This window comes from Microcaecilia unicolor, chromosome 3, assembly GCF_901765095.1.
Source record: "Microcaecilia unicolor chromosome 3, aMicUni1.1, whole genome shotgun sequence".
NCBI classification, from domain to species: domain Eukaryota; kingdom Metazoa; phylum Chordata; class Amphibia; order Gymnophiona; family Siphonopidae; genus Microcaecilia; species Microcaecilia unicolor.
This window is the reverse complement of record NC_044033.1, coordinates 67,201,939-67,217,401: the sequence shown is the minus strand read 5'-3', so window position 1 is coordinate 67,217,401 and position 15,463 is coordinate 67,201,939. Positions and strand designations below refer to the sequence as shown.

The window sequence follows — 15,463 nt, the reverse complement described above, 5'->3', positions numbered from 1 at the left end:
ACTATCTAAACAAGTTCTCCATACTGCATGACGCCCAATCAGGATTCCGATCGAATCACAGCACAGAAACAGTATTAATTACCCTGATGACTAAATTTAAACAAATGATTGCAACCGGCAACAACATACTTCTACTACAATTTGACATGTCAAGTGCCTTTGATATGGTCGACCACGAAATCCTACTACATATACTTGAATACTTTGGCATCGGAGGCAATGTCCTAAACTGGCTCAAAGGGTTCCTAACCTTGCGCTCATACCAGGTCACATCAAATTCAACTACATGTGCAGCATGGACACCAGAATGTGGAGTACCACAAGGATCACCCCTCTCACCAACTATTTTTAATCTAATGATGACACCCTTGGCAAAACTTCTATCAAACCATAACCTCAACCCATACATATATGCTGACGATGTAACAATATATATCCCTTTCAAACAGGACACTAAAATCCTCAATGAAATCAACCAAAGCTTACAAATCATGAACACCTGGGCAAATGCATTTCAATTGAAACTGAATGCAGAAAAAACTCAATGCCTGATACTTATCTCCCAATACAACACTAATGAATTTACCGCAATAAACACACCAAACCTAAACCTTCCAATCTCAGAAACCCTAAAAATCCTTGGAGTCACTATCGACCGCCATCTAACACTCGAAACCCATGCAAGCAACACAACCAAAAAGATGTTTTACTCCATGTGGAAACTAAAGAGAATAAGACCTTTCTTCCCAAGATCCGTCTTCTGCAACCTAGTACAATCACTCGAACTCAGCCATCTCGACTATTGAACTCACTATACGCAGGCTGCAAAGAGCAAACACTGAGGAAACTTCAAACAGCCCAGAACACAGCAGCCAGACTCATCTTCAGGAAACCAAAATACGAAAGTGCGAAACCACTACGAGAGAAGCTACACTGGCTCCCACTCAAGGAACGCATCACTTTCAAAGTATGCACACTAGTCCACAAAATCATTAATGGTGAAGCCCCAGCCTACATGTCTGACTTAATAGACCTACCACCCAGAAATGCCAAAAGATCATCCCGAACTTTCCTTAACCTCCACTTACCAAACTGCAAAGGCATAAAATAGATGCACGCATCAACCTTTTCCTATACTATGAGCACGCAATTCTGAAATAAACTACCACGAAACTTAAGAACGACCTACGAACTAACCAACTTCCGCAAACTACTAAAGACTCATCTCTTTGAAAAAAATCTATCAAAAGGATCAAAGCACATGAAGTCCACAAACACAGTTGACAATGCATCAACACATTCTCTTAATACTCTTATCCCCGTAATTCTACTACACCCAGCCTTTGCTCTTCTCCATGTTCTCTTCCCCCTATCGATACCTGGACATTGTTTTAACTCTACTCCTCATAATGTAACTATAACCATGTTATAACTTATTGTACTTCCATCATTACAATGTATTGTAAGCCACACTGAGCCCGCAAATAGGTGAGAAAATGTGGGATACAAAAGCAATAAAATAAATAAATAAATAAATCCTCCATCTGCATCTTCTTTAACAGGAAGTTTTTTGACCTGGCAGAGGCATCAGTCCTGCTGCGCTCAAAGGCATAGATATCAACCTTCTGCTCACTCAGCTCAGACGACTCAGGGCCAGCATCCCAGGCCTTGCCAGCTCCATCCCCAGAAGTCCTAGCCAGCTCCCCATTCAAAGCAGAGCATGGATTTTTTACTGGCTCCAGCAGAGCATAGCCACTCAAAGAGTATCCGTCCCGGATGACTTAATGGTCGTAGGGAGGCTCACTTTTTTCCAACACATGGCACCTTGTAACCTCTGACCAGTGGGTTCTTCAAATAGTCCATCATAGGTATGCTCTGAATTGGCGTCAACGACCTCCAAATTGCCCACCAAGAGTAGCTTACATCAGCTTTCAGCACAAGCAGGTACTTGTAGAGGAAATCTCTGCCCTTCTGCAGACAGAGCAGTTGAACCTGTACCACCAAGGGAAGAAAAGAATGGATTCTATTCCAGATATTTTCTTGAGATCAAGAAAATGGAGGGGTGGAAGATTCTGCTCCATCCTAGACCTAAGGGCCCTGAACAAATTTTTGGTAAAGGAAAAGTTCAGGATGATTTCCCTGGGCACCGTACTTCCTCTAATTCAGGAAAATGATTGACTATGCTTTCTGGACTCACAGGAGCTATCTCAGATTTTGAGTGGAGAAATGCTACTACCAGTACCGTGTTCTGCCATTTGGCCTGGTGTCTGTCCCCAGAGTTTTCACCAAGTGTCTGATGGTAGTTGCAGCATTTCTACACAGACTGGAAGTGTATGTGTTTCCCTACCTGGATGATTGGTTGGTCAAGAGCACATCTCAGGAGGGAGCAGAGGAATCAATGCAGATAACTATTCAGGTGATATAGCTACTGGGGTTTGTCATAAAATATCCCAAGTCCCATCGTCAACCAGTTCACAAATTGGAGTACATACGAGCTTGGGCCTTCCTTCCTCAGACAAGAGCGGATACCTTGGTAATGCTTGCCTTGCCCGTCTGCAGCAGCCAGCAGGTTTTAGGTCTGAAAATGTTGAGATTGATGGGCCACATGGCTTCCACAGTGCATGTCACACCCATAGTATGGCTCCATTTGAGAGCAGTCCAGTGGACCCTAGCTTCCTAGTGTTTCAGGTGACAAGGATCCTAACGGATGTCATTTGCATTTCACTGAAGCGGGCTCACACCCTTCTCTGGTGGACTATTCGGTCCAATTTGACTCTGGGTCTTCCATTCCAAATTCCACCACCTCAGAAAGTGCTAACTAGTGCTCATGTAGATGGGCTTCACACTCAGGGCCAATGGTACACTTAGGTAATTTAGTTTCACATCAATCTCTTTGAGCTCCGGGCCATTTGGAACACTCTAAAAGCTTTCAGAGATTGATTCCAGAACCAAATTATTTAAATTCAAACAGTCAACCAGGTTGCGATGTTCTATGTCAACAAGCAAGTGTGTACGGGATCCTACCCCTTGTGTCAAGAAGTGGTAGGCATGTGGCAGTAGGCTCTTCTTCATGAGATGGACCTCCGTGATACTTACCAGCCCAGCAAGAGAAACTGCCTGGCGGACAGACTGAGCAGGATATTGCAACTGCATGAGTGGTCTCTCAACATGGATGTAGCCTGGAAGATCTTCCGAGAATTGGGCACCCCCTCGGTTGATCTTTTCGACACTTATCTCAACAACAAGGTCCCTCAGTTTTGCTCCAAGCTCAGGTCACATGGCAGACTAGCTTCAAATACCTTTCTCCTGCATTGGGGACAGGGTCTTCTGTATGTGTATTCCCCCATTCCTCTCATAGAGAAGACTTTGCTGAAACTGAGGCAAGATCAGAGCACTATGATTCTGATCGCTTCCTAGTGGTCGCAGAAGATTTGGTTCCCTCATTTTCTGGAGTTGTCTTCTGAAGATCTGTGAAGATTTGACTGTTTTCCAACACTCATCACACAGAACAAAAGGTCCCTTCTACATCCCAACCTCCAATCTCTGGCCCTCATGGCTTGGATGTTGAGAGCGTAGAAATCGGGTCCCTTGGTTTGTCTGAGAGGGTGTCCCTATCTTTCTGGCTTACAGGAAAGATTCAACTAAGAGATGTTGCTCTTTTAAATGGAGAATATTTGCCATCTGGTTTGAGGGCAAGGCCTTAGATCTCTTTTCTTGCCCTATACAAAAACTGCTTGAGTACTTCCTGTACCTTTCTGAGTCTGGTTTAAAAACCAACTCTATAAGGGTCAATTTCAATGCAATTGGCACTTATCGTCATCATCGTGTAAGAGGAGAGTCCATCTCTGTACAACCTTTAGCTGTTCACTTCATGAGAGGTTTGTTGTTGACAAAGCCCCTTACCAAACCTCCCGTTGTGTCATGGGATCTCAATGTCCTCACCCAGCTGATGAAAGCTCCTTTTGAGCCTCTGGATACTTGCCATCTGAAGTTTTTGACTGGAAAGTCGTGTTTCTGGTGGCGGTCACTTCAGCTCCAGGCCCTGGTAGCTCATCCACCATATATTGTTACATCACAACAGAGTAGTCCTCTGCACGCACCCTAAGATCCTTCCTAAGGTAGTGTCGGAGTTCAATAGTTCTTCCAACATTTTTCCCGAGACCTCTAGCCCATCCTGGCAAAAGTGTGCTGCATATCTTAGACTGCAAGTGAGCCTTAGCTTTCTATCTGGAGCAGACTAAAGTCCATAGACAGTCCCCCCAGCTTTTTATTTCTTTTGACCCCAATAGGTTTGAGGTGGACATCGACAAATGCACACTTTCAAATTGGTAGCAGACTGCATCTTCTTTGCTTATACCCATGCTGGGCTGACTCTTGAGGGACATGTCATGACTCACAATGTTAGAGCCATGGCAGCGTCATTAGCCCACTTCAGATCAGCCTCCATAGAGGAGATTTGCAAGGTTGCAACGTCGTCTTCAGTCTGTACATTCACAGCCCACTATTGCCTGGATCGGGATACCCGATGTGACAGTCCATTCAGACAGACAGTTCTGTAGAATCTGTTCGGTGTCTAGAATCCAACTTCACCTTCCTAGGCTGTTCCAGGCTGCACCCCCACAGCTAGTATGTATATAGTTTCAGGTTAATTGAAGTTTTGGTCTCGATGTTTCAAGACTCAATTATCCTAGCTTTCTTATTTTTGGCGAGCCTGGTAGCTAGGGATTCCAACATGTGAGAATAGAAAGGCCTGCTTGTCCTCGGAGAAAGCAAAGATACTTACCTGTAGCTGGTGTTCTCTGAGGACAGCAAGCTGACTATTCTCACATACCCTCCTACCTCCCCTAGGAGTTGTGTCTAGTTTAGGCTTTTTGCTTTTTCACCTGACTGGAGGACCCAAGCTTGCACATTGGGTGGGAAGTCACCAGCACATGTGCGGTGGGATGCTGCTAGAAAATTCTACACTGTAAGCTAGTCAGTGTCTGCACCGGGCTGAGTCAGGATGACATCACCCACATGTGAAAACAGTCAGCCTGCTGTCCTCAGAGAACACCAGCTACAGGTAAGTATCTTTGCTTTACTATGATTTAAGAGCACACTTACATTTCTTATAAGATGATTCTGATTATAAGGTTAATAGTAGATATAAAAAACAACAAAGCAGTGGAATCAAATGCATTTATTGGAACAATACCCGACGTGGCCACGTTTCGCCCTCATTAATCCTGTACTGAGGCTGGTGGGAGGGCTCTGGGGACACTGGTCTACCAAGATTTGAGGATACCCGGAGGGGGGCCTTGAACATGAGGACAGTGGCATTGACACCATAGGTTTGAAGGGATCACTGGCTCCATGTTCAAGACCCCCCTAAGTGAACCAGTATCTTGAAGTATCTTGTGGTCACGTTGCTTGCAACCTTCTATTATTCTTGCTGCAGCATTCTGAATCAATTGGAGCTGGTGCAGACTCTTTGTAGTTAGACAAGTGTAGAGTGCATTATAGAATCCAGTCTTGATGTTATCATGCCATGCACAACTGGCATAAGATTTGCCTTCTCTATGTAAGGAGAGAGGCAGCATAGTTGTCTCAAATAGTAGAAGCAGCTCTTGAAGGTTGCTTGGATTTGGGGAATCAGAGTAAGTGTTGAATATAACTGTATTCCAAGGTTCCTGACTTGTGATTTGAGGGGGAGTTTGAACTTCCCAAAAAAGATTTTGATGTCAGGTACATGCCCACTTGTGTTAGTGACCCAGAGAAGCTTGGTTTTACTTGGGTTCAGGCAATGTTTGTTGTGTTTAGCCCAGGTAATCAGTTTATTCAGGGCTGTAGGTAAGTCAGGTTCAATGGGTGTGAGTAGCTGCACATCATTCGCGTAGATGTAGAACTAAGTGTCCCAATCAGCTCGGCTAGTAGCTTGAGGCAGATATTGAACAGAATAGGTGATAGTATCGATCCTTGTGGTAACCCACAAGTCAGTGCCCTTTGGTAGCAATGAAGTGCTGCCAAACATTATGGATTGTTGCCTGTCTTAAAGGATCTGAACCAATCAAATACAGTTCCATTGATACCATCATGATCCACAGTGTAAGAAGCTGCTGAGAAGTCTAGCAGTACTAACACAGAGGCTAATACCCTGTCTTGGTTTCTGTGAAGATCATCTAGTAGGGATATGAGGACCATTTTTGTTCCATAACCGGGTCTGAATCCAGATTGACATGGATCTAGCCAGTTTCTGTCTTCTAGCCAATCACTGAGTTGAACACAGACTGTTTGTTCTATAAGTTTCCCTAGAAATGGGAAGTTGGATACTGGTCTGTAACTTTCAAGTTTGTCATGGTCAAAGTTGTTTTTCTTTAGCAAAGGGTGAACCACTGCCCTTTTTAATACTGTAGGTAGTTGCCCATTAGAAAGAGAGGAGTTCACAATTTTTGTATCACCTTCTATGAGGCTCATATTTGTCAGCTGCACTTTCTTTGATGGGCAGGGGTCAAGGGAGCAGTTAGTTGGTCGAAGGTCTCTTAGGATTTTGTCAAGGATCTCCTCTGTTCCCTGATCCCTAGCACTAGGCTAGCAGTAAATTGGAATATACCACTAGAAATCAGAATGAGGTCCAGCGGATACTTTAATCACATGACAGCACTGCACAAAGGAGTACACTGGCATAGAAATGTTTGAAACTGTAACATGACTGGTAACTGATGACAAAAATTCTTGTGAAATTTAGCTATACATTCAAATGATCTAGGAGTTTTCCACAGGTTAGTATATCGGCCCTTTTGACTTTGCTGTCTTTTATTTAATAGTTGGCACTTGTTTCTGAGCTTCAAGGTTATCTATTTAATTGTAGCATAGTTAGCTCCTGTATTAGCACACTAACAGGCTCTCTGTTCACTGGCCTCTATTGAACAGCATTATACTGTCATCCTCATTTGAGCCAGTTGCTTAAATACTCAGCTGTGAGTATCTGGTGAAATAACTTTAAATAACTAGATAAACAATACATTTGCCAACCTAAAGTAATCTTCCACTGAGGGAGAGAGTGGCACGGAATATTTGCCCTTTGTCATTTTGATTTGGGTGCAGAGCTGGACCTGGGCTGAATTCCAGCTCAAAATGCTGCTCACTTCAAAGATTCCTAAACTGTCCCAAGGAGCTCATTTTGGCAGTCATCTATTTTGGTTTGGCCAGGCTTCCTAACAGCTAAAGCACTTTACCCTGGCAAATAAAGGCTTCCTCTGCATTTATCATTTAATATAGACTCAATGTTTGCTTGATAATGGAGATGGCATTATGGTTATTTACTTCAGAACTGCTTTATCCTCCCAGAAGATATCTAGTTTGAAAATTGGCCCATCTTCTCAAATATAATGCAAAAATGTAATAGCCTTCTGGAGTTTCAGAATTGAATCTTAGATCATAAAAATCTTTATCTAAAGGTGTGCAAAGCTAAAGCATATAGCAGTTTTTGAGGTAGGATGTGCAGAAAAATCTACATAAAAATAATTTTTAGATTAACAACATTGCTAGATAGTACAGTATGTTATAAATCAAATATAACATGATCTTCTCTGAAATATACATGTATTCCACACTCATTGCTTCAGTTAAACCCAGCTGTTTTTTCTCAACAAATATATAACTTATTAAGTACAATTTACATAAATATATTAGATATTTTTAAGCCATACCAAATTCCTTTAAATTCATTATCTTGCAAACAATTAATGATATGAAATATGCTTCATCAAATGTTATATATTTTGTTACATAGAGATTGCTCTACTAAATTGCAAATTGCTTTTTTTTCCGGATAGAAGCTTATGTGTATAAAAACACATATGTAGGGTAATTTTATGAGAGCATGTTTAAGTTTGAAGTGGAGCAGGCACCTGTATTCTGGATATATACGCACCTTTATATCTTTAGAATACTAACATAAGTCCTGCCTAAACAGTTCCTGGATTCTGGATACTGATATTTATACCTGCTTTGGAGCAGGCCTAAATATTAGTGGGCAGACTTATACGGTCTGTACCAGAGCCGGTGATGGGAGGCGGGACTGGTGGTTGGGAGGCGGGAAATACTGCTGGGCAGACTTATATGGTCTGTGCCCTGAAAAGGACAGGTACAAATTCAAGGTAAGGTATACACATATGAGTTTGTCATGGGCAGACTGGATAGACCATGCAGGTCTTTATCTGCCGTCATCTACTATGTTACTATGTTACTATGTTACCTGCTTTGGAGCAGGCCTAAATATTAGTGCATGAAATACATGTGTATGCACATCCTATATAATAATTCTCACCACCAACGTTCTAAAGTAGCTGCCTGTGTCCGTGGCTCCTGGAGTTGCTGAGCTAGGCTCTGTAGCCAGGCTGACGTCACTCACAGCTGATTCCCAGGCAGTGGGAGGAGTAGGGAAACACGCGGAGCAACTTGCTCCATGTGTTTCCCTACTCCTTCCCCTGCCTGGGAATCAGCTGTGAGTGCGCCGCTCAAACACCCCCTTGGCGCATCACCCAAGCCCCCCCCCCCCCGGCACATCAAACGCCCCTCCCCCCCGAAGCACATCAACCCCCTCGCCACCCGCAGCTGCCTCATTAGATCCTATAACACCCAACAATTATAGACCAGTTTCTAATCTTCCGTTCCTATCCAAAGTGATAGAGACAATAGTGTTTAGACAATTGCAAAACTTATGTGGATTCCAAAAATTTGCTACATCCTAGACAATCGGGCTTTAGGAAAGGCCATAGCACAGAGACTATCCTGACTTCGATGTTAAGTGAGATTCATGCAAAACTAGAGCATGGCTATATTGCCTTGGTTGTTTCACTTGATCTATCTGCAGCTTTTGATTTAATTAATCATAAACTACTTCTTGATAGATTAGGTGAGATTGGTCTTTCAGGGACAATTATGAAATGGTTTATATCTTTTCTTACCGAACGTTCATTTAAAGTAGTTCAGCAGCAATCGTCCTCTACAGAATACAATCTACCATGTGGGGTTCCACAGGGATCGGTCCTGTCCCCATTAATGTTTAATCTATATGTCAGTCCCTTGGCACTTCTCATTCAAACAATGGGTATTAGTTTTTATTCTTATGCGGACGATTTTCTTCTTATTCATTATGTTAAACCATCTAATATGGATCTTACACCACTACAAATTTGTCTGGATAAAGTGGCAGATTGGCTCACAACATATCAATTAGTATTAAATCCAGATAAGACTATAACATCTTGGATAGTAGGACAGGGCACATGTCCAGCAGTGGTACCTATGCTATTTGGCAAGAACATCCCTACAGTTAAATCTTTTAGATACCTTGGGGTTATAATTGATTCTGCTCTGACTTTCGAGGAACAAATATCTGACGTAGTGAAAAAATCTTTTTTCCATCTTAGGAGACTTCGGTCAGTTAGGAATTCAATTAGTAAGGATTCCCTTAAAACGTTGACATCTGCTTATATTACCTCACGCTTAGACTATTGTAATATCATATATTCAGGGATCACTCAAGCTAGCTTGAAGCGACTACAAAGAATACAGAATACTGCAGCACGTATGATTTGTAGGGCCCGGAGGGATGACAGAGTAACACCTTTGCTACATCAACTGCACTGGCTTCCGGTTGAAGCAAGAGTTAAGTTTAAAGCTTTAGTTTTGACCCATAAGGCTTTTTATACACTAAATCCTGACTATCTGTCAAATCTAACTATTCCTTACACTGCCACACGAACCCTTAGATCCCTGACAGACAACAGGTTAGTGATTCCTCCTCTCACTAGGGCTAGATGGGAATCTACACGGAATTCGGCTTTTTTCTATTTGTCTCCCTCTCTTTGGAATGGCCTTCCAAAAGAGATCAGACTTGAGAAATCTTACTTTCATTTTCGGAAACTTTTGAAAACCTTCTACTTTATCGAGTATGTAGATCAGAATTTAGAATAATGGAAGAAAGGTTATAAATTGGGCATCTGTAATATATACTAAGTCAAAACTGTATTATCTGTCTGTGTAGATTATATTATGTATTTAATTTTGTATTTGCGGTGTTCTCCTGTGTACTAATCATGAGTTATATTGTTTTCATCTTATGTAGCTAGTTTGTGGGTTTGCTGTGCTTTCCTGTAATGATTGGAGTTCTAATGTTTGTCCAATTTGTACTTATTGTATTGCTTCTTTTTATAAATTGTAAACCGTTCTGTCTTGCAGTAGCAATAAGATACGGTATATAAATTGACGTAAATAAATAAATAAATAAATAACGCTGTCCGGCTGCTGCTGCTTCTCCTGTTGAGCAGCAGCGGCCGCTACAAAAAGAAAAAAAGCCATAAATGTTTTTAAACCTGAAACGCAGCACCATAGACAGCCATCAGGCATTGGCTGTCAGCTCTGCAGCCGCTCCTCCTCTCGCCTCCACGTCATTGCCCCTGGAGTAAGACCCTGGAGGAGCGCAGTGACGTGAGAGGCGAGAGGAAGAGCAGCTGCAGAGCCGACAGCCAATGCCTGATGGCTGTCTATGGTGCCGTGTTTCAGGTTTAAAAACATTTATGGCTTTTTTTCTTTTTGTAGCGGCCGCTGCTGCTCAACAGGAGAAGCAGCAGCGGCCAGACAGTGTTACCAGTGGCAGCTGCGGGTGACGAGGGGGTTTGATGCTCGGGGGGGGGGGGAGGGAGGGTCATTGGAGGGGGGCAGGGGGAGTGGAGGGTCGCTGGACATGGATGGCTGGAGGGGGGGCAGGGGAGAGGGAGGTGGGGAGGGGGTCCTGAGACCAGAGAGGTGGGGGTGGGGGACCTGCGAGAGAGGGGGGCACACACTCACTCACTGTCTCTCACATACACTCTGTGTCTATCACACTCTATCTCTCTGTCACACACACACACATACACACACACACACACACAGTCTCACACATACAGATACTCTGTCTCTCACACAAACACACACACACACTCTGTCTCTCACACAAACACACACACACACTCTGTCTCTCTCTCATTCTCTCTATGACACACACACTCCATCTCTCACACACACTCTCTCTCAAACATACACACTCCGAGGAAAACCTTGCTAGCGCCCGTTTCATTTCTGTCAGAAACGGCCTTTTTTACTAGTATTTTATAAAACACATATGTAAATTGCAACTCTGCCCATGATCCACCCGAGCTTTTCCCCTGAACATTCTTAATCTGTAAGTATGCTCTTGCACTACACACAATCTAATTTTATAAGAAGACTTTTATGTATATAAATCAGAATTTTATACAAGAAAATGATAAAATATGACCATCTCTGGGGAAAATGTGACTAAAGTCACCAGAAACAAAAAATTAGGTTTTAATGAATTCTCATAGAGCAGGCTAATACAACAGTCTAAACCCTATCCTTTTATGTGAACAAAATAAAAAAGTTACAGAAGTTCAAACATGTAAATTCAGCAGACCCATGAAATAGAAAATTGAGCATTCTTAGGGCCCTGTTTACAAAGGCACGCTAGGGTTTTTAGTACACGCTGTGTTGATGATGCCCATAATATTCCTATGGGCGTCTACATGTGCTAATTTTAGCAAGCGCTAAAAACGCTACCACGCTTTTGTAAACAGGGCCCTAAACATTTTAGATCTGCTACTTTAGTCACCTTTTTCCATAGACAGTCATAAATTACCTCCAAAATGGGCACAAAAATCCCAGCCTTCAGCTTTTGTACAATTTTTTTAATATGCAGGGAACATTTGCAAAACTTTAATGCGTGGTCTCCCAATATGCCAATGTTTATGCAAATCCATTAATAGTTAGCTGCTATGATACAAAAACATGCAAAGCAGCTCATTATTTATGAGCTATTTGAAATTAAGCAGCAAAAAAAAAAAAAAGAGAGAGATAATTACACTTCAATAGTAATAGCTGTTCTTTTTCTAACAGGCCTCACAATGCATGAAACAGGTTATTGACCTATGCGGAATCACCTGGGTTACTGCCTCAGTATTTTAATACAGGTATCCCTATTCCCTAAACATAATCACCTTAGGAATACTGGAATCATTGACATTATTAGAGATATACATTCCTTACTGAGCATTCAGCTTGTTTGAGTACCTTAAAAAAATTAAAGGGGATATTTACTAAGCTGTGCTAACCAGCTAGCGTGGACGTTAGCATACTGTAGTCATTGCTTAAACCTGCATTAATGGTTACCATATGCTAAAACCAGCCAGCATGGTAAAAATCATGTGCTAGCTGCTTAGCATAAGTAAAGAGAGGTCATGGGTGGAGATTGGGCATAGCTGGTACTGATATCTAGCACACAGAATGATACCATATGCTAGCTGTCACGACTGCCAATAGCACAGATGCAGTTAACATACCACGTCAAGAAGTGACATTAAGGTAGGAAATTATGAACGTGGGCTGTTGTCAAGTCGGATTATTTTAGCACATGGGCCTCATTGCGTAAAATGGTACCCTGTGCTAAAATAACCCAACTTGTATTAAAATAACCTGACTTAACAGTAGCCCAAATGGTTCTGATTCTATATATGGCGCCTGAAAAATTGGCGTTGAAAATATTTCTGCCTAGGCGTATTCTGTAAACCGTGCCTAAATTTAGGTGCAGTTTATAGAATATGCCTAACGGATTTAAAGAATAGGCCTATCTGCCATGCCTGCACTTATACTGGTGCCTAAGTTAGGCACGGAGCAAGTGTGAGCATAGATTTTCAGAATGCCCATGGTCCGCCCATTCCAAGCCCATGGCCATATCCCCTTTTTGGCAGTGTGCATTAGAATTTACATGTACCACCTTACAGAATATGCCTAACAAGTTGTTTGCATAAATTCTAATTAATGCAAATTAGTGTCAATAATTGCTTGTTAAAAGGCAATTATTGGCACTGACTGACTTGTTCAGTAATTAAATTGCACACATAAGTCCAGAATATGACTGGATTTTCGTGCACAATTTCAGTCATGCTACATAGAATCCAGGGGGTAATGCAGCCCCACTACTGGCAGTTGCACAGTGTGGCTACTAACCTCCCTCCCCCATAGCAAAAGTCCCTCTCCCTAATCAGGCTAATCCCCCCTGATACTGCCCTGATACAATTCCCCTCTCCTCCTCATTTAATAGGCTCTCCTCCAGGCACCTCTTCTGGAGCAAAGCCCCTACTCGATCTAAGCTCTTTTCCAAAAATCATAACCTGACCCTCCTCCTGACTGCCCCTGGGATTTTTTTTTTTTTCAATATTTTCACAATTGTAGACATCTCTTCGGAGAGGAGTATTACAAGTCCGTTCTGCTTTTTAATATATATTTCATATATATCTTTTTGAAGAGAGGAGACCTGAGAGGATTGTGTCTCGTTATTTCCCTTGGAGTACACATTCCATGTTACATCTTCCGAGGTTACAAAGACCCCTGAGGCAGGCCATTGGGCCGAAACACGGCCGTGTCGGGTCATTTTTATGTACATTGTTATTTTTTAACTTTTTATTTTTTAAGTGAATAAATATATAATTGTTGGTATCCTCATCCACTCTCCTCACTTTTTGTTTTATATCTAGTGGATGAGACAGGAGCAGGCCCCATCCTCTCCTACCCTGTGGCTGACTGGATTCAAAATGTTGCAGAAAAAGTGGGAGAGCGACCAAGGATGCCAGAAACTGGAGGATGTTGAATAATAAACAGTTTTATTAATAAATTTGAAGACTCGACACAACGTCGTGTTTCGGCCGTCAGGCCTGCATCAGGAGTCTATAAAAACATACATTTATATAAAAAAAGGTGGAAACAACAAAATATAATACACGCAAAAAAATATATATATAAAACAATACGTTTGTAAATTAAATAAATTTATAAATTATAAAATATACAAATTTATATATATGGATCTGTTCAAATAAATTTTTTAAAAATTGCACACAAATATACAAGCATAAAAACGTACTATATGTAAAATAGCGATGTAATAGATGTGTTAAAGAAGCAAAAAACACCATGCAAAAACACACATAAAATAGAGCGAAGAATAGCAAATAAATATAAAGCAAACGTGTATTAATTAGAAAAACGAATAAATTAAAAAATCTTGATATCTTAACATAAAAACTTAGGTGCCATTATATATACAGCATGAGAATAACATACATATTATTAAGCCGCGGTAAAAAGTGGCCTGCAGTAGTGTGAGCATGTCTTTTGGGTGGGTGCCAGGCCATTTTTTACTGCATCTAGGAAAAAGGGCCTTTTTTAATGGGCTAGAAAATGGATGTGCTCTAAAATTGAAATCAGCACACATCCATTTTCAGCCTGAAACCTTACTGTCACCCATTGACCTAGCAGTCAGGTCTCCCACGCTACCCATGTGGTAAGCATGCAGCACATGCCAACTGCTGTTTACTGCTAGGTAAGCAGCCTGTGGTAGAAAATATAAAATTATTTCCTCTGTGTACATCCCTAGAAATTATAATCATGCATATATATTTATTCATAAGAGCAACCCAAAAATAATTATGGGAATGCAAGATTTCAAAACTAAATGTAAAATGTCTTATTTTTTTTCCAGGACTTCAAAACTGTATTTACATCTTTTCCTCTCTTTAATAAATTTGGACGAACATATTCCAAGGCTGGGGAAATAGTGTGATGATGTCCATACCCAACTGGCAGAAGAACATGTGGAAGTATTAATAATGAAGAGCTTGCTGCAAAATCCAGAGCAATCCAGCTGATGAAACTTTTTTTAAACAATTTCAATGTATCAGATTATAGTGCACATATGCAAAGTATATAATTAAACCTAATTATATATGTGTTTTAACATTACATCTAGTTTTAATTAAAGCAAATTCTTCTGTAAATGGAGGTAAAGCCTTTGCCTCCAGACCTAGGGCCTGTTTACTAAACTCCAGATCTAGGGCCTCTTTATTAAGCTGGTAAAGTTTTGTGGTAGTCTGGACGCATGAAATTAGCGTGCGCTGGGCCGTTTTTTTTACTGCGGCTGGGAAAAGGGCTTTTTTATTGGGGTGGTAAATGGCCGTACACTAAAATTAAAAGTAGCATGCAGCTATTTACTGCCTGAGCCCTTACCACCACCAGTTGACCTAGCGCTAAGGGCTTACAAGCTACTCACGCGGTAATCATGCAGTACGTGCTAATGTGGCCATGTTGCTGATTACCACCAGGAATGCCCCCTCCCCATGTAAAAATTAGAAAAATATTTTCTACCACTGGAAACTATGCACGCCTAGTTAAAAATTACCGCTGGATGCCTGCGCTACCCGGGCAGTAGTGTCGATTTGGCATGTGCTACCCACGTGTTAGCCCTACCACAGCTTAGTAAAAGAGCCCCTAAGGGAACAATTCTATAACATAAGCACTAACATTTACATGCCCATTGCCTGTGTGAATGGTTAGACTGATGGCATTTACCTGTGTATGTATGCACATA

At 41.6% G+C, this 15,463-nt stretch overlaps 1 protein-coding gene across 1 annotated transcript in view; it reads left to right on the top strand.

The window, feature by feature from the left end:
* Positions 1-14,783, top strand: part of SPATA17 (spermatogenesis associated 17) — a 489,596-nt gene extending 474,813 nt beyond the window's left edge. The window contains exon 10 of the mRNA XM_030194667.1: positions 14,579-14,783. Coding sequence (XP_030050527.1) covers positions 14,579-14,659 — 81 coding nt within the window. The 3' untranslated portion in view covers positions 14,660-14,783. The remainder of the gene's footprint in view (positions 1-14,578) is intronic.
* Positions 14,784-15,463: the final 680 nt, after the last annotated feature.